Source organism: Pleurodeles waltl, chromosome 4_2 (genome assembly GCF_031143425.1).
Source record: "Pleurodeles waltl isolate 20211129_DDA chromosome 4_2, aPleWal1.hap1.20221129, whole genome shotgun sequence".
NCBI lineage: Eukaryota > Metazoa > Chordata > Amphibia > Caudata > Salamandridae > Pleurodeles > Pleurodeles waltl.
Genome location: NC_090443.1, coordinates 365,102,343 through 365,129,752, shown reverse-complemented (window position 1 = coordinate 365,129,752; position 27,410 = coordinate 365,102,343). Strand labels below are relative to the sequence as shown.

Here is a 27,410-nt window from a genome sequence, read left to right as displayed (position 1 = left end):
CCTGGGGACTACCTCCCCCTAAAGCCACATGGGCCACTCCTGTGAAGGGGCCACTCCTGTGAAGGGGCCACCAGTCGCGGGTTTCTTAGGACAGACAGAGTCCCCTTACTTGTGTCATAACTGGAAACATTCAAAGCACCAGGGTTGAAAATTGGGTGCCCTGGGCCACCGCCCACCAGAACCACCCTCCTTCCTGTCAGAAGGGACATGGGACCCTTTTTCTTCCCCCTTATCCTGGGACCGGTCTGTGTCTCCCTTGACCTCCCCCTCCTTCTCACCTCCATAGCAAGCTTCCTGGGGTCAGCCAGCTTGCTATCACTCAAGTGCTGGCGCAGCTCTGCAAAACACACTAGACAAGTGCTCCCATGCTATTAAGTTGTACAGCCCCTGAAAATCTGTGACATTGCTGCCCTTCACTTAACCATCCAGGGCCCTGCTAAAAGAATCCACACATTCTAACCGGGTCTGTGGATCAGTTTCCTTACTTCTCCTAAACTGATCCCTTTACTTGTCAGGAGTGAGACCATACTTAGTGAGACGAGCCCCCTTCATGTCAGAATAGATAAGGGTGTACCCCTTATCGAAAGCTAACAAGGTGTCCTTCCCCTCTTCTGTGAAGTGGTTCCACAATCCTGCTCCCCAATTCTTCGCAGGGACCCCTTTAATGTGAATAGATGCCTCATATCCCTGAAACCACCTCTGGATATCATCTGTTCTTGTACTCCCTTCCTACATTCTTGAAAATCTGTACTATCCTGTTAGACCTGACAGCCTTAGGGTGGTCATCCCCCATCTTTTTGCCTGCATCCCTCCACTTTTCTGATACTGTTTTTGCTGATTTTAGGACTCTGCGCACTTTACCACTGCTAACCAGTGATAAACTGCATACACTCTCTCCCTTAAACATGGCAACATTGGTTCATACCCAATTGGCATATTTGAATTACTTGTAAGTCCCTAGTAAAGTGCACTACATGTGCCCAGGCCTGTAGATTGAATGCTACTAGTGGACCCGTAGCACTGGTTGTGCCACACACATAAGTAGCCACTTAACCATGTCTCAGGCCTGCCATTGCAAGGCCTGTGTGTGTAGTTTCACTGCCACTTCGACTTGGTATTTAAAAGTACTTGCCAAGCCCTAAACTCCCCTTTTTCTACATATATGTCACCTCTAAGGTAGTCCCTAGGTAACCCTTAGGGCAGGGTGCTATGTAGGTAAAAGGTAGGACATGTAAATGTGTGGTTTATATGTCCTGGTAGTGGAAAACTCCTGAATTGGTTTTCCACTACTGTGAGGCCTGCTCCTTTCGTAGGATAACATAAGGGCTACTCTCATATATTGTTTAAGTGGTAGACTCTGATCAGAATGGGGTAACCAGGTCATATTTAATATGGCCAGAATGGTAATACAAAATCCTGCTTATTGGTGAGGTTGGATTTTAGATTACTATTCTAGAAATGCCACTTTTAGAAAGTGATAATAATAATACGTGTTCACTACAAGGAGGAAGTAAACCTAGACTTCCGGGAAAAATATTTTGATTATATTCAATACATCCAGTCTCCTTGGATTAATTTCTTTTTTTTAATTTCTGTTATCAACTCGATTAAAGTCCTCTAAAAGACTCAACATACATTATTTCTTACTGAAGAATAAGCGATGTATAATTATAGGTGCTCCTATATTTATAAACCCAGTGAAAGTGAATATTGTGAACAAAAGTGATGGTGTTATGTACAATATATACAAAATATGTGGTTAAAAACAGTGCGAACTTCCAGTGGCTCCGTCAATCCAGGAGTCCTGAAGTCACTTAGAAAACATGTAATGTCAATCCACATTCAATTTATGTCGACGTTTTGACCCTGTATATAGATATGAATCAACAACGAGTCATCATCAGGACTGGGAATCATTCTCTATAGTGTAGCACCTACAAAATAATAATTAAACATCTAATTTAATCAGGGGACTCTATTCATAAAAAACATTGTATCAATTATCCGGATAAGAGTAGTAACTCACCCAATAGTTCAAATTATAGATTATCATTTCTTGAAAGAGTCATCTTCCTAACAGAGACATAAATGCTGTGAGCAAATAAAGTTTCTTAAGCTAATATTGCAAAAAAGTGAATAAACAAATAATGCACCGTGTAGACGTACTTACAATATTAATGGTTCTGCACAGTAAAGCTTATTCAACGAAGCCTCAAATTAGGCTGTTCATCAGGAAAATAGTCTTTCCCTTAATTCCTTTAAGCCGCCAGTATTGGCAGGACTCTTTTTATTGAGGAGATAAAGGATTTAAGGGAAAGACTATATTCCTGATAAGCAGCCTCATTTGAGGCTTCGTTGAATAAGCTTTACTGTGCAGAACCATTAATATTCTAAGTACTTCTACATGGTGCATTATTTGTTAACAGAAAGGAAGGGGGGGGGAACACTCCCCACATCCAGATGTCCTGGGGCGCAAGAGGATCCCCCAGTCTTTTGTGCTCTTTCCATACTCTTTTCCTCTTTGTTGGGCAATCACTGGTCCACCATCCTGGAAGTCCTTTATAGGGTCTGTTGCACTCCCGACTTCATCTTTTCCCTCAGGAGAGTGGTCTCTCCTATCTTGTTCTCCCCGGTGAAAGTCCAGTGGGGGTGGGGGAGGGGGGGGTTGTACTTGCACTGGAGGGCAGTCACCCCGAAGCACCCCTATCCCCTCAGCCACTTGCCTGACCATTCAGAGGTTGTCATCAAATCTTTCTATTAAGTTGGCAATGTTTAAATATGTCTACACTTATTTAAACACTGCAGTTACGTTCTATTACCTTTTTATAAATGCGCCCCCCCTCCCCTGGGATCACTTGAGGCCCCCCACTTTGAAGACCTCTGGTCTAAAAGGACCAGTGAATGCTTCTCAGATCCAAAATGGCGTATATATATATATATATATATATATATATATATCCAAGCAAAAGGTCAGGATCATGATCTCAGCAGTGCACTCAGCTGCAGGTGCCGGTGACAGAGGAGACCACCATCGAAATATTTATGTATCCAAAAGAATTATTCACTGCACTCCAAAGAATCATTTACAGCATTTATTGTTCAAACAAACAGCAACAGTATATCAAACAATAGCATGATTTGTGTAAATTAGTACTCGAGTTGATATAGCGTGCTATAATATGAAGCTCCAACTGCTGTTACCTGTGTTAATGGTCTCTGTCTGGATTACAACACTAATAAAATAAAAAGAATATATAAAATAAAACAGTAGTGCTGTCCATTTTAAAGGTGTAGTAGTGAAAAATACAGTGGCAGGTGCATTAGCCATACAACTATAAATGCTATGAAGGAAATCAAGAAAAGATTCAGCATGTGTAAGTTTCACAGGAAAATAGTAATGAAAATCATTTATGGTGTTTTAAAACTAAATACTGACCAGAAGTGGTTTTCCAAAGAGGTGCATTAACCACGTATAGGAAACTGGGTTATTAGCTGGGGAGGATGTGAGCATTTTCCAAGCAGTTAGTCCAAAATCTTTTCAGGTGCACACACAAGTTCAATAAATAAACTTGGCCTCAACCACTGGTACGAATGGATAGAACAGACAGGCTTAACTTAAGGGAAAGTGTGCCAAATAGTTAACAATATCAACATAATTAAACGGCAGACCACAATACAATGAAGATCCCACAACCAATTTCTAAAAATAGATAACATTTTATTAGAAAAATTATGAAAAAAAGATTAAAATCGAATACGGGGAACTAGAGAATTGAATTTTTACATTTTTAGGATAAAAAGCAGTAAAAAAAGACAAAGCAACCATCAGAGGTAGTTGTTCATAGTTAACTATGACCTATATGCGATTTCAGGCTCATAGCAATAAAGCAGAGGTCAGATACACTAAATGGGTCATCCAGGTGTAAGATTCTACTTTCTTAATCCCTGAAATAGATATCGAAATCCTCCAGCTTGGCAAGGTTGCAAGGCTGTATCTGGTGAAGTCCTCCTGAAGGCGGACAGAAACCGGACGAGGTTCAGCTGAAGCTGTTGGTTTGGTAGGAAATGCTCAGAGTGAGAAAATTCCAATTTCGTGTCCTAAGTCCTTGTGTCAAGCAGATACTTTTAGTGCCTTTGCCCACTGAAGATTTCCACCTCTGGACATAGGGCCTGATTTAGAGTTTGACGGAGGGGGTTACGCTGTCACAAATGTGACGGATATCCCATCCGTCATATTACAATTCCATTATAGTCTGTGGAGATCATAATAAAGTGGATGGGATATTGGTCACGTTTTTGACGGAATAACCCCTCCGCCAAACTCTGTAGCAGGTCCTAAGTGTCTTTTTTGAAGTTCAAATTCCTTTATTGGGGAAGCTCAAAGCTATATCCAACAGAGTCCTCTCAAAATCATACACGTTTACTGCAAGATCCAGGTAAAGATCCAGAGGATTTTAAAGACTAAAAATTTTAAAAGTCCCAACATTTCATATTTTCTGGAGCAATTACTCTTTTGCACACACCACCAAAAGGGTCTGCTTAATACTGGTTAGCTGACCAGCTCAGGAAAAAGGCCTATCACAGCTTCAGGGCTATGAAATTCTTGTTGTCCAACGCCCAGGAGGATATCGTTTGGGGATCAAAGACAAGAAGTTTTCATGTTTATTTGGTCCACTGGACAAGTAAGCCCAACCCACTGCAGCACAAACCCATTGGCTGCCAGCTTACAGTACCACAGCATGGATCTGTAAAAGGCACTGCCTGCCACAAAGGCAAGATGTGTATCCATACAATTAAATAGTTCAAACATGCGTATATGAATCATTATTACAAAAGCCTTTACTATGATGGTGAGTGCGCTAAAGAAATGCAGTGAGATGACCTTGCATCACCGACAGTAGTTACAGTGAAAAAACGTTTACAAATGTTTGCAAAATTTAACAAGTTGTAGCTACTTATAATGTTCCAAAACTGACTTCTGATTAAATTTAAATACCTGCAGAAGCATGCAAGCAAGGCTACTTTAAAAATATCATGTATACAAACAAACTTTAATATCATTCCCCTGAGGCATCATTTAGTAGGAGGTATTGGGTTAATGCCATTTAAAAAAAAAAAAAAAGCTGCTTTGGTGCACTCACAGGTATAAGTCCTTGCATTACTGCAGATTTAAAATGTTTAGGAATTCACAAGAATTTATAGAAGTTGACCTAGCAAAACTTGTTTTATAGATTTTCTCATGAGCTATTGTGCACAAGTTTATTTGATATGTGAAAATTTGCTAAGCAATTGAAAGTTCACTACCCACAATGAAAAACTGTAGCTTTTGGATTTCCTTAAACATGTAGATGTGTGTACCACTTGCTGTCTACTTCCAACCCCTGTATGGCCGGATTAAGAGTTGCAAAATACTGCTGGATTTTTAAATCCACAGTGCTAAAAACTGGTGTCATACAGTAACACCCCATCAATAGCGGGTAATTATGGGGTTATGCCCATATAATAGCTATTAATCATGCAGACCTGGTTTTATCAGGTGGGATCATGCACAGTATTCCTCTTTCCATCGGTATTATCACTCACATTCGCCACCTGCTCTGGGAAGGTTGTAAACAGAAGTGAGAGGTACTGAGGATCAAGGAGGACGATGGCAGAGATATTGGAGGAGGGCAGAGGAGACAGCAGTCTGGCAGATAGGAGCACTTTAAACTCCCCATGTGCTGTGACTGTGGGCCGATTGGGGTCCATGCTGCAAAACAAAGCTGTGAAGCGATTTTACTGGCCAGTAAAATCAGGTCTGTTGTTCTTGCTCCAGGCAAATCTGAGGGCAGGAACAACAGACCACTTATTATTAAGCGGAGTGGAATTCCATACAGGAATTCTGTTCCCCTCAGCTTATATTTGGGGCCTATGTAGATTTGCAGAAAGGCAGCAAAATCAGAACCTTGCTGGAATCCAAACCAGGGTAACTTTATGTAATGAAAAAGCTACTATAATTTATCACTTCCTGCATGGCAACAAAAGGCACAAAGGGATTTTTTTGCAGGTCAAGTAGATTACAAAACCATCCCTTGTAGACAAGTAAATGTTTTATAAATTCTGCACCTTTTAGGTCTCCAGACAGGTCATAAACAGCAGGTCCAGGCGTCTTGTTTTCTTCCGAAGAGCTAGATGTGTTATGATGAGCATGGTGAGGTGTCATTAGGACTTACTAGCCAGTAAGTGTGACTCCTAGACACTCTCTAACCAATGAGAAACAAGTTCCTAAAAAGGAAACCTCCCAGCTTTTTGCAGCACATCCTATTTGTCTTGCTGCAACATTTTCCACTGCTCACTACTGGGTTGAATCCAACATGGCAGAATAATTGGGAACCTGGATGTGGCTGGTTTCCTATTCAGGGGTGTGCCTGGGGAAATGAGCAGTTCCCTCCTCCTCAACCATTCCAAATTGGTTCTGCAACCAGCTTGCCCTCTCACTGGGCTTCCACCAAATCAGCTATACTGTACCCTTGTGTCAGGCCTCACCTTACACTTAACTAAGAAAAGGCAGGCTTCATCCTGATCCCTTTCAAGTTAATTAAGTTTCTGAACCCTACCCAACTGCCCTTTCTGAGAGAGGATGAGTCACATAACTAACACCCAGGTCATCCTGCCAAAAGGTTCAAACCTTTAATTCTGCTCTGAGAGCACACCTCACCAAGTGAAATGCACTGAAGTGGAGGGCTGCTGCCAAACTAATGCTAATTAGCCTGGCAGGCAAAGTCCAACTTTTTAAAAGTTACTTCTATTAATTGTTCATCAAAAATCCAACTTCACTACTGATTGGATTTTATAAATATTAAAACAGTGACTCAATCATTTCTGAAGCTTATCCCAAACCAAAATTAGCAAAAACAGTATTTTAATTGCACTTTTCATCACAACTTCACCTACAGCCCTGTACTGTGACAATACCTTTTGGGGGCTAGTCACTGTAGGAAATGCCAAAATGAAATTTTTACATGTTCCTCTTTTAAGTACTAAGTACTCTACCTAGTGGCCTACGTGGTCTACTCAGGGAAGATACATTTATTTTGACACGTTTACATGCAGATTTAAAGGCAACAACAGCCAGGCTACACATGCAGGCGTGAAGCAATGTTTTTCCTTGTCTGCCTAGTGGATGATTATGTGCTTTAATCCATGAGTGACATTTAACTTTTCAGGCCACTGGTGTATTTCCCTGCACCATGTACTAAGGCTTTATTGAACAGTTAAATATGACAACTGCGGATTAGTCAATATTACAATGTTTTATGGACAGCCCACAAACACTGAGGACTAGATAGGTGTACCCCAGTATGCAGCGTTCAAACACCAGCAATACTAGTCAGCAACAAACAGGGATGACCACAATTTGGTGTACATTTATTCAGTCATTTTCAAGAATTTAGCATTTAAGAAGGGGCTCAGCGTGGGACTGAAGGAGCTAAAAATGTAGCTGCATCTGGACCGCTGGTCCCACAGGACTCTTGCTGTACCAAAAATGAAAAACAATAGGGCCTCCTAATTGGCAGAGGGAGCTTTTTCTCCTGCCAGCCATTTTGGTACTGCGGGACCCGTCCCGATGGACTGAGCAATCTGACTGACTAGCCACAACACAGAAGAAAATGTAGGAGCTGTTATTACAAGACTCTCTGGCGGTCCCCGTGTTTGAAAAATAGAGCATGGGGTGACTGGTTAGGGAGACCCCTGCCCTAAAGGAACAACCCTGGTGGGTAAACTTCAGGTTGCGGGTATTGAGGTACTCCTGCAGGACCCAGATTGGCCTTCCCGTGAGCTAATGTGGTAGTCCCAAGGGAGTCACAACTCAAGCTTCAACCCCCACAGCAGCACAGTACCGTGAAAACTTCAAAGAGGAAGCTTGCGCAGTATTGCTGCCTCATGGAGGTGAAGACTGTGTTGCATGTTCTGCGGGATTAACATGGTACCTTCCTCTTGTAAAAATAAAAGAGATGGCAAGTTGAGTGTCTGAGGCTTGGTTGGATGTTTGGTGGGTAGTGTGCAGCAGGAGAGATTGGTCACTCGAGGGGGGATGGGTGCCAGCTGCAGGGTGCACAGTGGGGGTGTCGGTTGGATCTCTAACCAGGCCCTGTGTCGAACCACTGTTGCCAGTGCCCTGCTGAGCACAACTAAAGGACATGTGCAGCAGGGACTTGGCCACAGGGCATAGGCTTTATTTAGTCAGGTCCTACTCCCAATCCATCATCAAGGACCCAACACCCTGCCGCGCATAGCCAAAGGCCAGGCCCAGAGGACAAGCCCCTGTTACGCACAGTTCAAGGCCTCCAGAGTCAAATCAAAGTTGAGTCCATTGGACCTCATCATTAAGGCCTGAGATGCATATTTCCAGATTGTAGGTCCACTACTATTCAAGGTAGAGAAGTTTCCTTTCAGTGTTTTCAGTGTTGGAGAACACTTGCTCACTGACTGTCCATTCAAGATCCTTATCAGTGTGGCACATTTCCACAAACATCTGCCTTAGTTTTTGGTTGTCTTCTAACATCTTATGGTGCTCCTGTGTTCATTGATCCTAATCTGCTCTTTATAGGTCGACATCCCCATACATCCCAAGCCACAGGGACGTGTGATTATGTACATTAGGTTTGAAGAAGGCACATAAGGAGAATGGCTCAAAATTGGAGGAAGGTTCAATGTTGTAGTCAGTGTATTTGGATTGTTGCATGTCTAGAGTCTTGTATGCATCAATATGTCCTTAAGGGGCTTTTCCCGTTTAAAGGAGAACTCTGTGTCTGTTTTTCAAATTTAAGGGAGACCGAAGTTAGTATCTGCCAGTGTTTGTTAGCACTTTTCTTTATAGTGTTAGAAAAGTATGTATCTCAAACAGATGCATTATAAAAGCAATTTAAATGATCACTGTCCATTTGCATGAAGTGGTTCAAATAGCTGTTCTCTATATACGCCCTGCTTGCGTACCATTTAATAGACGCACTATTCTAAAAACGTTAGTTTATGACTTGGTTCATTTGCATGCTGTGTTTTAGCAAGTCATCTGGTATAGGTTTCCGATTCTTTCTACTACAGTAACATTATCACCCTGAAATTCAACAGAGAGGAGTGTATCACTTACATTTATACATTATTATACACTGTCAAATCATACTGCAAAACTAATTAAAAAGGTTTGATACCCTCACCTACATTTAGGACAGCCTTATTATTTATCAACTTTAATTATCAAAAAGTAAGATGGAATTATTAATGATTCGTCCCTTATAACTATTTTTATTTGCTCTTCATTGGGTGACTCCTGTGGAGGTACCCCCTGCATTACGCCCCTGCTGGACATTCATACCCCAGAACAGGGTAAGTACTGAAAGAGCAAGGTATGAATGGATTTTGTCACTTACACTTAAATACATAAATATAGTGTCTTACAGTATGAACTCAGACACAAGAAACACACACACTTGGCTTGTTGATTTGCAGTGCCCACAAGTGTGATGAGTATCCTGTGATAGTTTTTATTTGGGAAACATGTCACCAACAAGAACTGGTAGAAGTTACAGATAGTAATACACACTTCTTTAAGATTTTTAATGTATTCTTTAATCTATTTTTATATAGCGCCACCTGAAGGTGCCTACGGTGGACTACAAAAAACAGTTATGAGAGCTTACGCCCTATTCACATGCATGGGATGTATGCATTAGTTAGGCAGGGAGATCCTAACCCCTGAAGAAGACTGTTGACCTGTAGGGTCTTAAGATACCCGTCAAAACATGTTGGCAACTGTACGAGGATAGGTGAATTATTGCTCTTCACCATTTACCCACTTACACCATGTTTTAACCATACCAAGTGTACCTCTAAATAAAAAGAACCCCCTTGGGTTTATCCTTAGGGTTCTTTACTTTTCACATGGTCCCCTGCTACCATCCCGAGTCAGTATCTAAGAACTCGTTAAGGTTGTGTGGGGAAGATGCCAAGGATGAAGCATGCCACGATAAGCTGTGGGTGAGATGACCTCCCCAATATCTTGCTTGATCCCCTCAGGTGAGCTTTACTGCAGATTGTAGTATACGTTATTCACTACTCAAGCACCAGTTGTGATATATATATTTGCACTCAGACACATGCACGAAGAGGTAGACTGAAGGACCTGAATATGCACACTCTCATAATCTATGTAGCACATTAGAATATTTATGGATGAAAGATGCTACAAGGAATAAGGTAAAATAAATGACAAACAGATTACTGATGAAAACTATAAAAATGTTTGGACTGAAAACTCACACTATATTTTAAATGTAGGTCTAACTTTCTAGTACAAAGCACTATTAAATTTGCATAAAAAAGAACAGTTAGAGGCTTGGTTCTCACAATAATATAAAACCACTGAAATTCAAACGTTATGGTCAGTGCCACTGGAATTATGTGGCAGGAGAGGGTCAAATTATTTGGCTTGGTTGAATAAATTATGCAGCAAGAAAAGGCAAATTACGCAGCATAATGCAGCACATTTTATATTAGTACTACTCCATTATTTTGTCATTTTGTAACCTGGTAACACGGTCTTGGCATTGGTTGAACCTCATTAGTACCAGTTTAACACCCAAATATAGCAACAAGCAACAGAAAGGTGACCAGTCCAGCTTTGTAAAGGGCCTTCCAGTGTGCTGCAACACGTCACTGCATTTTTAGTAACTTCTGAACAGTTTGAGCTCGAAGCACATTTTTTTTGTTTAAATCTGCATATGACGCAGCAGATGACAGATAATGTGGCAAGTCTATAATTATGTGAAAATCACAGTGGCCACACAACAGCATAATTCCGGTGGCCCTGGTTATGGTTTACAGTGCAAAGAACATGTAATGTACCCAATGTTACTGTACTATGGCAATCACATGGAATTTGGCCTTTGCACTGCAGTAATAAAATTTATTAGTACAGTTGCTCCAAATATGGTAGTGGACTACATTCATTTTCACGGTCATGGCACATGTAGTGAACATTCAGATTTGCAGAGTGTAAAATGTTATTAATTACCACTGCTTAGTGTAGAGAAGGGTCATGAGTCATAAATAGGTGAAACTATCGAGCGGGTCATGATGCCCTTCCTTCTCATCAACAATAATAATAAACAGCATATTACGGTTAGCAGATCTGCATGCATGTTTATGCCATACTATTTTCATGGGCATTGTTCTAAACAATGATACGTAACCATGCACGGAGCACAAGATGTTAAATTCATGCAGTGAAATAGAATCACAAAAACTAAGGTAAAGCACAATTTTCATCTTCTGTCAACTGAATATAGAATGGAATCTCTGAGACTATAAGCATAGACTTCTAAAGTCAGTTATGCTGTATGTACTGTGGTACTAGTGAGCAAGTTGGCCTTTGCAGTGTATTTATAAATGAGTTAAAATGTAGCTATGAGTACACTTTTCCGAATAACGTTATTTGGCCACATTTATTTTCACTAGTATGGCATAAATACATACATATGCATAAATGTTATATATGCAAGTACATACAAACATATTTTTGTAAGAAGATTCTGAAAACAGGGAGGATTAGGCAAAATAATCAATTATATATATATACACATACATACATACGCACACACAAATATAAAGCAAAATAACTTCACCCAGAGTAATCAAGACTTTGTGGATTTCCTTCATCACATTCCTGTAAAGATCTTTTTGCCAGAGATGTAAAAGCTTCCACTCATCCTCAGAGAAACGGGCAACAACATCACAAAATGTAACTGGATCCTGGAACACAAAATGTAACACAACAGATTTAGCAAACTCTTCTCTTTCCTCTCTACATTGTTTTGATGACAACATGTATAGTCATGTTTCTTTTATCTCTGTTTAAAGAGCTCAGACATCCTTTCAGACGTATAAGTGGTAGACAAAATGTAAAACAAGCCTTGGCAAAGCCAATAGGTCTCGCCTACAAGAGAGCTATTGACGATGTCAATGTCTTTTAGCCAGATGGTATAACAGCTGGTGGATTAGTTACAAACATTAATTCTTACTAACCTGCTACTACTACATTAGGAACCACACAGATAGTAGAGCATGCCAAATAAGCACAGTAATAACTCATCAGTGAATCATCACAGCATCAGTAAGGTCCCAGTCCGTTAATATGTCACAGTATGATATGGTTTTACTCAGAGGTATGTGACAGCAGTCCGGGGTCACAGCTCGTGCTGCACATAGAACCTGAGATAGGCAGCCCTGCTTTCAGTGTGAAATATGGGGTTTACTTTGAGCAGTGCAACAAAATATCTAGAAGTTAATTTAGCAAGTCAAACGGTGAGAGGACGTGTTCTACGGTCATAGCTGCCAATCTTGCTACTGAGAACAGGATCGTGGTCAGATGTACAAAGCTATTTAGCGGTTGCAAATGGCAAAATTTGCCTGTTGCGAGTACTAAATGGCATTGCACCACGTACCAATCTTATTTTGCGAGTCGGTAACCTACTAGAGAGAGGAAAATTCTAGAAAACCCCTCCCATGCTGTCAATTGTTGGTAAAAATGCTGGCTAAAGCAGGTCAGTTTTGAAAGAAAGAAGTTGAGACTGGCCAAGATCCCAAGGTGCTCTCCCAAAACTAAACCGTTCCCTGCCGTACCGAAAATATCATCCTATTACATCCTTATCTCACTCTGACTCCCCCATATTATGTTCTAGCCCTTGGTAAGAAAGAGCACGCAGAGTGAAAACATGAGCAAAAACACATTCCATAACATGTGCATGGAAAAATACCTGCATGGTGTTTAAAGCTACGTTACGTACATAATGGAGTCTGTAATCAAAATGGAGCTGGTGGTCGCCAATGTGACAGTGTGCAGCTAGGCTAAGTAAAGTGGAGTCAGTGGTCAAGATGGAGCAGTGATTAAATACAGATATCATTACAGTCTCAGCATTTGCCCAGCGACCTGTGGTTCTGGGTAACGAATGAAAGGAGCTGTGTTTTGAAATCACATGTGCATGCACACACACAACAATAAACAGCAGTGGCATGAGTACGGTGCGAGAAGTAATGTGGCCACACATGCAATGGCGGTGGGAGGAGTCACGTGCAGTTGACCTGTCTCTGCTTGCGAGTCAATTCATTTGTAACCTTGGTTACTAGAATTCCGCCATCACACAAGGGAGGTCACAGGAGGTGGCCAAAGCAGGGGGGTGGGTAAACCAACAAAGCGCATGAAGGAGGACGTGGTGGGTTAAAAGCCAGGCAGAGGGGGATTTGTTAAAAAAAGAAAAAAAAGGGGGGTAACATGCTGTGGAAGAGAGAAGACGGATGCAGGTGCACTCTTAGGGGGTGTTTGCTAAGTGTCCCTGTGTAATGCAATTAGAGTTTATGTAAAGCACTTCAATCCCTTCAGGTGGAGTTTGTGCTACATAAATGCATGTTGAACATGAATAAATAATTAAATGAAAGGCAATACAGTGTGAGTCCCTGTGTAATCTAAAGTTCTTCAATCGTTTTGGGTCGAATTTGCACTACATAAATGCAGGCTGAACATGAATAAATAATTAAATGAAAGACAGTGTGGTGCGTGTCCCAGTGTAATGTAAGTGGTGCTCAAGTAAAACTCCTTAATCCCTTCATGTCGTAAATGCGCTACATAAATATGCGTTAAACATGACTAAATAATTAAATAAAAGGTGATGTGGTGCATGTCCCGGTATAATGAAAGTGGTGAACATGTAAAGCACTTCAATCCCTTCCGGTCGAGTTTGCGCAACACAAATGCACGTAAAAACTTGAATAAACGATTAAATGAAACGCACTGCGGCACGTGTCCCTGTGTAATGTAAATGGTGGTCACGTAAAGCACCTGAATCCTTTTGGGTCAAGTTCACGCTAGGGAGGACCAACAATGGGGATGCAGGACTAACAAACAAATATAAATAGAAAAAACAACAAACAACGAAGGGGTCAGGGGATGCAGTACTAATAAACAAGCAACACTGGGACCTTAATTTAAAAAAAAAAAAATCCTCTCACTTTGAAGTCTGGGAAAGAAAAGTAAACAGGCACCCTCACAAAATAGCATCTGACATTTGACCTCGGTCTTGAACGCACAGCAAATGTGACGAGATAAGAACAAGATTTACATGCCTGTCTACAGAAACAGAGCGAGCAAAAACACAAGTGCTCTTAAACAAATAAACAAGTAGTTCCTAAAACAGTTCCTAAAATGGGAGCAGGAAAAGGCATGATGCATGTATGCCATGGACAAATAGGGAGAAAGAATATGGAAGCGACAATTGAGCCAGCAAAAGGGAAGCCTATGGACGGGCTGAAGCCCACATATTGAATACAACACTTTCTTCGAGACAGTGCATGTGCTGTCTAGCCAAGACCTAAAAAGCGCTATGACGGATACATCATAACACTTTTTTTTTTAAACATTCAGCCACACTGCTGTCTGATAGAGCTAAAAACAATTCACAAAGCCAAAAGCTCTCTCATAGGCACAACCTATTAGCTTTACCAATGCTTGTTTTGGAGATTTTCTTTAAGTCATGGAAAAGCTGTCTTTTAACAGTGATCCCAGGGGTCCGCAATAGCGGAAGGACAGGTTGTGATTCAGCTGAGGAGGCTTGATCAGTACTATCTTTTATCAAGATTTATCCCAATGTCGTGAACACCTGCCTCCCCTTTTAGTGGCTTTAAGTTGCACCATGGTGGTGCAAGTTATGCTCACTCAAAGCCAGTTTCTCATAGTAGGTCCTTACATCAGCATAATATATTGCCGCCAGCCAAATAATGGCTGCCAATTTTGCAGCCCCCCTTAGTAAAAAAAAAAATTCAAAATCAACTAATTGAATCAAGTTCACAAATGAGTAATTCCATTTTAATACCAACATGATTAATCTGACCTTCTGTAATGTAATCAGGTTGTCATGTAAAGCGCTCTTTCTCCATCAGGTTATTTTGCACTTTGAAAAATGCAAAAAGGGAGAGTGTGAGGCTGGTGAGGAACATTACGCGAGAGGGGGCAGTGGAGACAGAGCAAGATACAACAACGGGGGGCAAGCAAAAACAAAACAAGACAAAGCGACGAGGTTTTCCTTGAAAATTATTGAAGTCAGAGGTCTGTGTAAATGAACGCAGAACTCCTCCATTATGTTCCAACTGTGATCATCACTTAGTGGATGCAGTCGCTGACTGCTACCGTTCCCTGCTCTGGGACCCAGGCTGGCATGCAGATTGCACACAAAGACACACTTGTCGTGCACACATGAGCACTGATTAGCTTTTACTGTTTTCTAAGCTGTTGAGGCACCGGGTTGCTGGGTGTCAGCTAGGAGCAGGGATCAGCCAGCTGACTGACTTGAAAATACAGTGTTGCTTTAGAGGCTGCCAAGGCCTATGCCCTTCATCTCAAACCAGTTCCCTAACTGAAGCCCACACAGCTAGAAAGAACCCAGATACCCAATTTCTCTTTTCTACCCACCCTTTTCTCACAGCATCCTTCACTGGAGCCGGAACCTACTCCCCAGTCTGAACCCAGCCCTGCTCCCAACACTTACAAACAAGCAACGGAGTGTGCAGAAAACATGGCAGGAAAAAACATGCATTTGCAATGCAATGGGTCTCACATTTCTCTGAGTTAGAGCTATTAGCAGTTGTAAACTCCCAACCTGACTTTTCTTGCCACATTAAATGGGGAAAAAAGAGCGCGATCGCGCTGCTACAGTTCGCTCGTAGTGAAAGCGATCGGTAGAAGTGCAAATATCTACGTAACCGGCAAAAGTGCAATTAACTATGTAACAGGGTCGATGTAATGCAAAGCGCTCGACTTCTGCCAAGCAAGATCGCGATGCGAAAAAAGATAAAAAGTAGTCCACAAACCGGACGGAAAACAGCAAAGGCATGACGTATGCATGCCTTCCACTAAAGAAAGCAAGCAGATTTTAAAAGGCAAGCCCACAAACCAATGAAAGACACTGACGTGACATGGACGGGGCTCCGAGCCCTTTTCTAACTACTAAAGCGTCTTGCAAGCAATAAAACAACTTTGGAACTGAGGAACCAGGTTCGAGCCTCAGCGTAGGCTCAACATCATGTGATCCTGAGCAAATCACAATCTCCCCATGCCACAAAAAAAATGAAAGTGTCTTTTGAAAAATAAATGATGATCATGAGAGACACTCCAATGCATTCAGGTCAAGTCTGTGCTATATATATATTTTTAAATAATTGAGGCGGACTAAGGGGGTCAGAAGGGACAGATGGGTAAAATGCGCAGGACTGGAGGGGTGAGGGCAACAACCACACGGGCAAGAAGCAACAAAGTGTGCAGGAAGGATGGCAGGAAACAGCAACGATACAGGGGATGGCAGTGCAGGAAAGACAGGGCAACAAGCAATATAGCAATAATGAGCAACAGCGGGGAAACAAAAAAGGAGAGAGAAGTATGGGCATGGTGGGGTTTCACAGAAGCAAACAGCATTGCAAAACACAAGCACTCATATGGAGCGCTTGACCCTAACAAAATAACTAGCTCCAAAAATGGGACAGTGGATTGACTAAAGTACTTAGTCCATGCTCTAGGGGAGGGCCAAACACAAGAAAACGCATGATGCATGCATGGCACGGACAAACAGGAACGAAGGATACAAGAGCAATGCTGAAGCTCACCAATGGTAAGCTATGGGTGGACTATGAGCCAACTGATTGTAAATAAAATGCTCCGAAGAGACAGAGCATGCTCTGTCTATGCAAGACCTAAAACAGGCATTTACAATGCAATAGGTCTTGCATTTGTGAGAGTTCGAGATACTGGTGTTGTAAATGACAATGTTTTGTATATATGTGTTTTGGTTTGGAGTGTAGGGGCTGAGTGTGGTGTGTAGTCGAAATTTATATTGCAGAAGCAGCACCATAAACATTTTACTATAAATAAACAATCCAGACCTTGTAAACCATATAACATCGCAAAAACGCGTTAGTCAGGAAGCCATCCCCAAAAAAATAAAGGCAACCCAAACGCCTTTTACTGAAAAGAAATGAAACAAGTCAGATGTAAAAAAAAAAAATGCCATTCCAATGGCGCGATTAAAGGAGATAATCCAAGAGCGTTTTACTAAAAACAAATAAAACGAGCCAAAGCTCCAAAACAAAAAAGGCATCTTAAAAGTGCGTTAGTTAGAAATGGAACTAAAAAACACAAGCGGCATAACATTATACCAAAACAGGAGCCTTTGAAGCCACATGCGTCCACAATCAAGGCTCTTAAGAGTGCTGCATCGCAACCAGCTTCAAACCGCTAGACACGCATCGCCCTAAATACTTACTTAAATGGCAAATACAGTGTGGTGCCAGTGAAATATATAAAGCCCAACTGACAGTTACTAAATAAATCACACAAATGTTTTTCTAAGCAACACGTGTTGCTGTTTCCTAACTAACTTTTCCACCATGTGAGCTACAAAAAAACATATTCTTTTTGTTCAAATATGCATATTATACAACATATGATGGATTATGTAGTAAATATATATTTAAGCAAAAATTGTTGTGGCCGCATAATAAAAAATAAAAAAAACACTTAATATACACCGCCTGGAGGGCCAAATTAAACAGAAAATATGGTAAATACCAGAACGCGTACTATAATACCCAATGCCTCCTCTATAGAGCCCCTACAGCGCAGCAGAAAAAGGTACACTTGTTTAGTAAATATTCTTAAATTAATCAAAATAAATCAAGAAGATAACCTGTAAAAATTCTGCTCCCTATGTACCTGAAAGAATCGCAAACCTTTGAACACTAGTGGCAATAAATATTCCAGCCAGCTTAATGAAGCATCTGCTTCCTGTTCATATCAAGGTAATGAATACACAACTTTAAAAACATGTAATAGTCACACTTACAATACTCCAAAAATTGTGATTTACATATAATTTATATGTTTAATGTACATTGTTCAGTGAATTAAACAATAAAAGTATAACAGTGCTTATATATTAGAAAGCTCTGACTGTTTTCCAGGTTGTCAGTTTAAAAAGCACCATGTGACCATCTTTATTCCATTTTGGTACTGATAAGAAAAGAACAAATGCGGCTAAAACCAATATAATCCCTTTGCCCTAAAAGAACCACTACTGTAATCAACAAATGATCCCTAAAATATCCACAAATGTCGGGTTTACAGATTAGCACTAATGTTTTCTAAGCGTAATCCTCTGAAGCCATTTGGCTTTGTGTACGGCCCCCTGTAGAGCCACAGCTGTGCTGGCTTCAAAAACACTAAGGTGGTCATTATGACCCTGGCAGTCTTCTGACTGCCTGGGTTAACGTGGCGGTTTCACCCCCGACAGGCTGGCGGTAATGACTGCCAAACAATGACCATGGAGGTGAACCCTCCCATAGACAGCCAATGTACCACACCAGCGCGGTGCGAACACTGAACACAGCAGTAGCCACCTACAGGCGGAAGACAAGGATCTGCCCACCATATTATGACATAGCACACCGGCGTGATTTTCAGGGCGTTAGCAACGACACCAAAAGCCTGGCGGAAACACATCACATAAAAGGAGACACTTAACTCCAGGGACACACAGGAGTCGGTGGACTCCATAAAACCCGAACTGCAAGTCTTCCTGATTCTGTACCATGCCATGGCCGTCCTGGAGAACCAACACTGCCGTAGACGACGACAGTGAGTGCAGCCGCCTAGCACACAAGGGAGGGAGGGAAGGGAGAGTGACATACACGCACAACACACACCATACACACACACACACCACACACCCAGAACCATCTGCAGAGCAAAACAACAGTAACAGATCCCCAGAGCAAAAAAAGCCAGGAAACATACACTGTTCAACCACTGTATTCCTGTTGGATGAATATTCAAAATGTAAAAATATACACAACTGCATATATACATACACGCAAGCCTAAAGGCCAGTCCAAAGTCACAAATGCCCACATGGCAAAGTCCAAGCCCCAACTTGACTACTGACAACATCGGGACTCCACTGTTCAGGGGAATCATGCTGGAAATGGACAGGCACCTGAGGGGAAGACATATCATTGGGAGGGGGCTCCTTGCCCACTGGTTCTTGGGGGTGCTCCTTGCCCACTGGTTACTGGGGGGCTCCCTGCCCACTGGTTACTGGGGGGGCTCCCTGCCCACTGGTTACTGGGGGGGCTCCCTGCCCACTGGTTACTGGGGGGGCTCCCTGTCCACTGGATCTGAAGGTGGGCTCCCTGTCCACTGGATCTGAAGGTGGGCTCCCTGTCCACTGGATCTGAAGGTGGGCTCAATGTCCACTGGATCTGAAGGTGGGCCCCCTGCCCACTGGTTCTGGAGGTGGTCTCTCTGCCCACTGGTTCTGGAGGTGGGCTCCCTGCCCACTGGTTCTGGAGGTGGGCTCCCTGCCCACTGGTTCTGGAGGTGGGCTCCCTGCCCACTGGTTCTGGAGGTGGGCTCCTTGCCCACTGGTTCTGGAGGTGGGCTCCTTGCCCACTGGTTCTGGAGGTGGGCTCCTTGCCCACTGGTTCTGGAGGGGGCTCCTTGGCCTATGGTTCAGGATGGGCCTCCTTGTCCTTGGTTTTGGATGGGGCCTCCTTGAGCTCAGTTTTGGGTGGGGCCTCCTTGGCCTTTGATTTGGTTGGGCCTCCTTGGCCTTTGATTTGGGTGGGACCTCCTTGGCCTTGGATTTGGGTGGGGCCTCCTTGGCCGTGGATGGGGCCTCCTTGACCTTGGATTTGGGGGGCTTCCTTTGGATCTGGGTGGGGCCTCCTTGGCCCTAGGTTTGTGAGGTGGCTCCATGGTGTTGGCAGTCTGTTTGGGAGGGGCCGGCATTTTAGCCCTCCGTTTTGGGGGGAGGGCGAGTGGTAAGACGAGTGTCCTTGGTGGCCGGGGCCAACATTGCACTCATGTGCCCCTTAGTGGCAGCAGGAGACTTTGGGGGTGGAGCAGTGTCAGACTAGGTACTTGAGGTATTGGGCTAGGGAGTGGGACCTTCCTCTTACGGGCGGTGGGGAAGAGGTCAAGGCGGGCAAGGAAAAGCTTCTTAGGGCCAATGCGGCGGGATGGGGGAGGAGGGAATCGGAGTGGAGGTAGAGGGAGTGGTTGGAGGAGAAGGTGTGCTGGACTTGGGTGCAGGTGAATGGACCATGTGTGAGGTGGATGGATATTGGGGGTCAGAGTGCGAGCGTTTGTGTGTGTTAGGAGGGGGGTCAGACAGGGTGGGGAGGGCAAACATGACATGTGGATGGATGTTGTGGTAGTGTCTGCATGTGAGGTGGTGATGGTGACTGCGCATGTGGTGTGTGGGATGCATGTCTGCGGGTCTGCTGTTCACTGTGGGAAAGGCTGTGCAGGTGGCAGGTTCAGGGACTGTTGATACGGTGCATGCAGGTGTGAGTGCAGATGTGACTATGAGGGAGGAGGAAGAGGGGAGATGATGGAGGCAGTGGATGATGTTGTGTGTGCAACTTTGTGTTGGATGTGTGAGTGCTTGTGGACTGAAGTGTGCTGCCTGTGTTTCTCTGTGCGAGTCGTGTTTGATGTTTTGGGTGCATGCTTGTCAGAATGTGTGCGAGGGATGAGTTGGGGGTGAGGAGACTGGGCGGTGGTAGTTGGAGGGGGAACAGATGAAACAGGGACACTGGCTGCCATCAGTGAAGGGGCCAGAGCCTGAAACTATCTCTGTAGTGCCGCCAATCCACCATGAATGCCCTCCAGGAACGCACTGCAATGGTGCATCTGGGATACCGGCCCCTGGATGGCATTCACTATTGTTGACCGCCCTACAGAGATTGATCTCAGGAGGTCAATAGCCTCCTCACTGAGTGCAGCAGGGCTGACTGGGGCAGGGCCTGGGGCAAAGGAGATGCCCACCCTCTTGGGTGAGCGGGCACGGGCAACTTGGTGCAGGGCTACAGGGAGGGCGGTGCTGGTATGGGGGTGGTGGTAGAACCAGTAGCTGGGGTGGTCCCAGAGGGGTCAGCCACCACCAGGGAGCTCCCATCGGAGGACGAATCAAGAGTCAGTGGTATCAGCTCCTGTCCCCGCCGTGGTCCTCCCTTCGCCCTCTGTCCCACTGGTCCCCTCAGCGTTGGTGGACTGTGCCTCCTGGGGCCCATGGGCTGCAGCCCCCTCACTCGCCGGTGCCCTTGCTCCTTCGCCAGATGATGCTAATGCACACATGGACAGGATGACAAAAAGAAAGGGGGGGGGGGGGAAGGGAGCACAGGGTCATTCACAGCACCAATAACAAAAATGGCATACGTATCACTGTCACACACTGAGACTGAGAATGTGCAGTATGAACCACACTGACATACCATTGGCTAAGTACCACAGCAGGTAGGAGCCAAACACTGCCAGCTACACACCAACTGGGACCAGCTAAGCCCTGTCTGACATGGGAAGCCAGCTACCTAGCTATCAAAAACATGCATTTCACCCTATTAACCTAAACTGGACCACGCAGCAATGTCTAAACTGGATATATGGGCATCCACTGACTAGTACCCTGCACCCAAATCCCATGCCACGCAACGGAAACAGTTGTCAAACACACTGTACTTATCACCTTGTGACTGCTGTGATGCCCATCCAGCTCTGAGTAGGCCACTGCCAGTATGCAGGCCATCAGGGGGGTCAGGTTCCGACGGGCACCTCTCCCTCGTTAGGAGGCTGTCCCCAACTGGGCCTATCCACGGTCTATCAGGCCCAACCTCTCAGGGCCTCCCACAGTTTCCTGCAGTGGGTGCCCCGCCTGCAATAGATCCCCAGGGTCCGCACGTCCTTGGCGATGGCACGCCACAACCCCCTCTTCTGATGGGCGCTGGACCTCAGGGGAAACACAAATAGTGGGACAACATTAACCAGACAATCTAGCCTGTCACACATATGGCTTAAAAAATGCATTATCCCCTCATCAGGCACACACATGACCCGTATCCCTGCATTAGCGCTGCCACCAACAATACCCCCCACATATGACACTGCCACCACACACACACACACATATCTCCATGCAACATACCCATGGTGTACTCACCTGTTGGTCTGGAGCCCCATACAACTGCCCATACTGGGGTAGGACCCCATCCACGAGCCTCTCCAACTCCTCTGACATGAAGGCTGGGATCCTTTCTCCTGTTGCACGAGCCATGGCAGGTTCCAGACACAGGTCACAGCAGCACACGCAGTGGAGATGTCGTTCTGTGGAAAGTCAGAAATCAAGTGAAGTGGTAGAAATAAATGGCGGTCATGTCTGTGGTGGTGAACACTGTCACCTACAGCGTTGATCATCACTGGCTCCCATACTCCATATAGGGCTATGTTAGCCAATGAGGAATTGCACAGCGGTGCAGACCGCCTCCCGTCATGATGTTAAAGGAGTTAGGTCACTTCCACCTGTCCATGCATACAGGACAGGCGGGTGCCATTTTCTAATGCTGGTACACATGTACAGATTGATAAGTGCGTCATTGTAGTTGAATGTTCTCACCTATACAATTCCAATGTCCAACATACAACCATGCTCTGTGTACACTGCTGTAGTGTGTTCATGGTTCCTGTTGTCATTTCCTTCTTACTTTTGGGTCCCTTAGGCACCAACCACTGTGGAGGAATAGGAGGAAGAGGCAAGCACCCATGTACAAACCTCTTGTGGACTTGGCTACACTGGAGGACAGGTACATCATACTCAACTATCGTCTGAACAGGGCCACAATCACAGAGCTGTGCGCACAATTGGAGCCTGATCCGCTACCTGCTATCCGTTGCACCAAAGTAATCCCCCCTTGTGCAGGTACTATCAGTGCTCCATTTCCTGGCAACTGGCTCTTTCCAGGTGACAGTGGGCTTGGTTGCAGGAATGCCACAGCCAATAATCTCTATTGTCCTTCCAAGGGGTTTGGCAGCCTTGCTCAAACACATGTGCAGCTACATGGCATTCCCCCAGGTTAATGATTTACCCGCTGTGAAGGCTGGATTCTAAGCAATGGGACATACACCGCATGTAATTAGGGCCAATGACGGGACCCATATTGCCTTTGTCCCCCCCCAGGGCAAATGAACAAGTGTACAGGAATCGGAAGAGTTTCCACTCATTCAATGTCCAGATGGTGAGCCTTGCTGAACAGTACATCTCGCACGTCACTGCCAAGTATCCAGGGTTGGTGCATGATGCTTTTGTCCTGAGGAATAGCAGTGTACCACAGCTGATGGCACAACTACAGAGGCATAGAGTGTGGCTAATAGGTGAGCCTGAGTCCCCACTTAAAGTATGTCAGTGTATGCCTTCAGGAGCGATAGCCCATGCCATTGTGCAGAGCTAAAGTGTGTCCCTTACTTCTTGCAGGTTATTCCGGCTATCCAAACCTGTCCTGGCTCCTGACCCCTGTTAGAAATACGAGAACAGGGGCTGAAAAAAGGTACAGTGATGCTCATGGGTGTACCAGGAGGATTGTTGAAAGGACCTTCGGGCTCCTGAAGGCTAGGTTCAGGTGCCTCCATCTGACAGGTGGATCCCTATGCTACTCCCCTGAGAAGGTCTGCAGAATTGTTGTTGTGTGCTGTATGTTGCACAATTTGGTCTTCAGACGGCATGTGCCCCATCTGCAGGAGGTGGGGATAACAATGCAGCTGTGGCAGCAGTAGACACTGAGGACAGTGAGGAGGAGGATGTGGACAACAGGTCACATATGATCCTGCAGTACTTCCAATGACACTCAGGTAAGACTGTTGAACTAAACATTTATACATTTTAGTGTTGTGCTGTGTGACTGTAGCATAATGCAAGTCATTACCTTTGCATCCCACCAAACTGTCACCAAAGCCTTCCCTTATTGCAGATGTTAGTGTTGTTCCAACTTTGATGTGTACATACTGCTGAGACACATTTGTAGGATGGGTCAACAGGTTACTGGACATTTACACAGGATCATGCAGTTCAATTCAGTTCTATACATTGTACATTACCTGTAGATAAAGCACTATTACTCAATTTGTGTCCAAGGGTGTTTATTGAAAACTGGTATACAATGGGAAGTGCAATAGAGCAGGGTGATGGTTGGGAATAGCCTAGTGTAGTGGGCCAGTCTGTTTGTAGCACAGGTCCAGTGTCCAAGGGGCCAAAGGAAGGGGAGCAATGGCAGTTCAAAGTGGACAAGGTGACACAGTGGAACACAAGGAGGACATTCAGGAGGGCCTCATTTCCTGGTGGTGGTCTTTGTTTTGGCAAGTGTCTCTGGTGTCTGTCTGGGTCACAGGGACTGTTTGCAGGTGGTTCACCTTCTGCAGGGGGAGGGGTGCTGGTGGCCTATAGGTCTTGTGGCAGGGCCTCCAGTCCACTAGCTGCAGCAGATGTGGGGGGCTGGTCAGTACACTGGCTAGTGGAAGGGGCCCGCTGGTGTGCTGTGTAGTCCCTCATGATGTTGGCCATGTCACCCAGCACCCCTGCAATGGAGACCATGGTGGTGTTCAGGGCCTGCAATTCTTGCTTGATCCTCTGGTAGTCAGGAATCTTCAAGGTGCGTCCTGCGTTATCTGTCAGCATTCCCAGGAATTAGGGTTAAATCATATCTCTGTTCTTGGTTAAACCTTCATGTTTCTAAGTAAACATAACGTGCTGTGTTACACAATTGGTTTTATCAATGCTTTTTTTACCAATGCTTGTTTGCTAATGTGAGCAGGTGTAGTAGACATGTGCTTCTAATTGGGTGTGGTGTAGACATGTGCTTCTAACTGGGTGTGGTGACTCATCCACATGTGAAAACTCAACTGCTTTTCTGATTGGCTATAAATAGCAGAGCTCCCTGCTTAGCTTTGTTTTGCTTCCTGATCTCAGCATCTGATTTGGCAGTCCAGCCCCTGCTGTCATCCTCGTATTCAGGACTTTTGAGGCAATTCTTTTCTTCGTTCCTGTACCAGCTTGCACCAGGCATTCCTCCAGCACTCCAGAAAAGACTGCAGCTAAGTGACTAGTATTCTCCAGGGAGTTTGTTCTTTGAGCGCCGCGCTTTCCTAGAACAGCTGGTGTATTTCAGACCTCGTATTTTGGCAGAGTGCTTATCTTTAAGAGACAAATGCATTTCTGAACATTCTACATTATTATTGTAGTTACTTGCCTAAATGTGCTTCAGGAAATCAGCTTGACCTCAAGTACTACAAAAAGTGACAGTGCAATTTCGAAAGAGCATTTACATGACTTTTCTTTCTCCAATAGCATAACTCTTGGATTTAAATTGTGTCATTCATGCCTGTGGTTCAGGTTTGAGGAATTTGCTTTTGAAGGGTTTTTCACACACACAGTGAAATCAAACCAAACTGTGCCACCCTAATTGTTTAAACCCAGAGTGGAAATTTGTATTTCCTGGATTGTTTTTGTTCCTTTTAGTTTAATCCTATGCATGCAGGAAAGTTATATGTGATATAATTAATGCCCTTGTTTGTCTTTCTTGTGCATGATAAGTACAACCACAGTTCTAACTGTAGTGTGCAACAGTGGATCTCTGTGAAGCCAGCCCTAGTGTCGCAGTACTTATTGTTATGGTACTCAGTTTGGGTTTTTGGTAATGCAGTGTTAGTAACTGTGCCAACAGTTATTATCCAACAAAAGTGCTGGAGCATCCCGGTGTTCTTCTACCACTCCTGTGCCCACATCAGAAAGAGAGATTCAGTTTCAAGGAAGTGGAGTGCACTAACTCTACTATCACTCTGTCAACAACGACCTGCCCCCCGAAGATACAAGGTGCCTGGCTGGACCGGCAAGACGTGGCAGTGTTTTGTCTCTTTCTCTTTCATTCCCCATTTCCTTTTGGGACACCTGCTGGGGTTTCTGTGTCCACCAAGAAGTGCCGAGAGGTGTTCCAGGAGGTCAGGGGGCATACCATCGCCCCTGCAGACATCCTGCTTTTCAGGTGAGTGGCCCGTCTCGACACTGGTGGTGTTCCACCTGCAGCCGTTGGTTTTCCTGCATGATGTTTATCACCTGACTCATCTTGTCCTGGGATTGTTGATATGCCCCCAGGTCATTAGTCAGTGCCTCCTGGGTCTGTCCTCCCCTGGCGCACAGCTGTCCTCCGACCGTCCCTGGCCTCCTGTGCCTGTGTCCCCTTAATGGTGTGCCCACTGCCACTGACCCCTGGACCCTCATTGTTTTGCCTGTAAGGTGTGGACTAGGGTCCCTGTGCAGGGGGGTACACTGCTGATTGATATGTCCTGGGGACAGAGGTCTGGGGACGTTGGGTGGCTGGTGTGGTGTTGGATACTAAGGATGGAGGCTCTGTGGTGGACTGGATATGGGCTGGGGTAGCCGACTGACCAGTGGTCACTGATGGGCCAGGGAGATCACCCAGATCCAGAGCTCCAGAGTTGCGGTCATCACTGGGGGCATCTTCTGGTGGGGAACTGGGTAACCGTGGCACCTCCTCGCCGTTGAGATTGGTTGGGGCACCTGTGGGGGTGTAAGTGGTGTATTATGCTACATGTCTGACATTCTGCATCCCTAGCTTCCCCTATATTATTGCTGTTGCCCTGCCACCTTTATTTGTGTATGGTGCTGGATTGTGGGATTGTTAGTTCTCCATGCTGTGCATGCATTGGTGGGGCGTGTACAGGCAGGGCTGAAAAGGATATGCATGCAGTGGGTATGGCATGCAGGGCTTGGCATTTAGGTTTGTTGATTGTGGTGGTGTACTGTGTGGGGTGAAGGGAGTTAAGGTGGGGTGGGTTGAGATGGCATGCAGGTATGGGGGTGGTGATAAGTGGTAAATGCTGACTCACCTGTGTCCAGTCCTCCGGCAACTCCAGTGAGTCCCTCAGGATGCAGGATTGCCAAGACTTGCTTCTCGCCTGCTGTCAGCTATGGGGGAGGAGGTGGGAGTCCACCGCCAGTCCTCTGGAGAGCGAGCTGGTGCCTTGCTGGAATGCACCTTCCCCGGTAGGTCGTTCCACCTCTTCCTTATGTCGTCCCTTGTACTTGGATGTAGTCCCATGGTGTTCACCCTGTCCATGATCCTCCCCCATAGCTCCATCTTCCTGGCAATGGATATCTGCTGTACCTGTTCTCCAAACAGCTGTGGCGCTACCCTGATTATTTCCCCAACCATGACTCGCAACTCCTCATCGGTGAAACGGGGGTGCCTTTGTGGGGACATGGGTGTTGTGTGGTGTGTGTAGGTTGTTCAGGGGTGATGTGTGACGTGGTGGGGTGTGTGGTGCATGTCGGCTGAATTGGTAGTTGTGATGTGTGTGCAGTTCTCTTTTGGATTGCCCTTGCAAAGTGTAGCTGATTGTCGTGTTTGAAGAAGTTTGTGGGTGATGTGGGTATCTGTTTTATAGTGCTGTTGTTGGGTGTATGTATTTGTGTCAGGTGTGTTTTTTTGTT

The 27,410-nt window shown here is 44.8% G+C and overlaps 1 protein-coding gene across 4 annotated transcripts in view; it reads right to left on the bottom strand.

Annotated features, from left to right (window-relative positions):
* Positions 1-27,410, bottom strand: part of LOC138292722 (zinc finger protein 135-like) — a 178,858-nt gene that overhangs the window by 132,305 nt on the left and 19,143 nt on the right. For all 4 annotated transcript variants that reach the window (XM_069231456.1, XM_069231454.1, XM_069231457.1 and 1 more), the window contains exon 2: positions 11,664-11,790. In XM_069231456.1, coding sequence (XP_069087557.1) covers positions 11,664-11,790 — 127 coding nt within the window. The remainder of the gene's footprint in view (positions 1-11,663; positions 11,791-27,410) is intronic.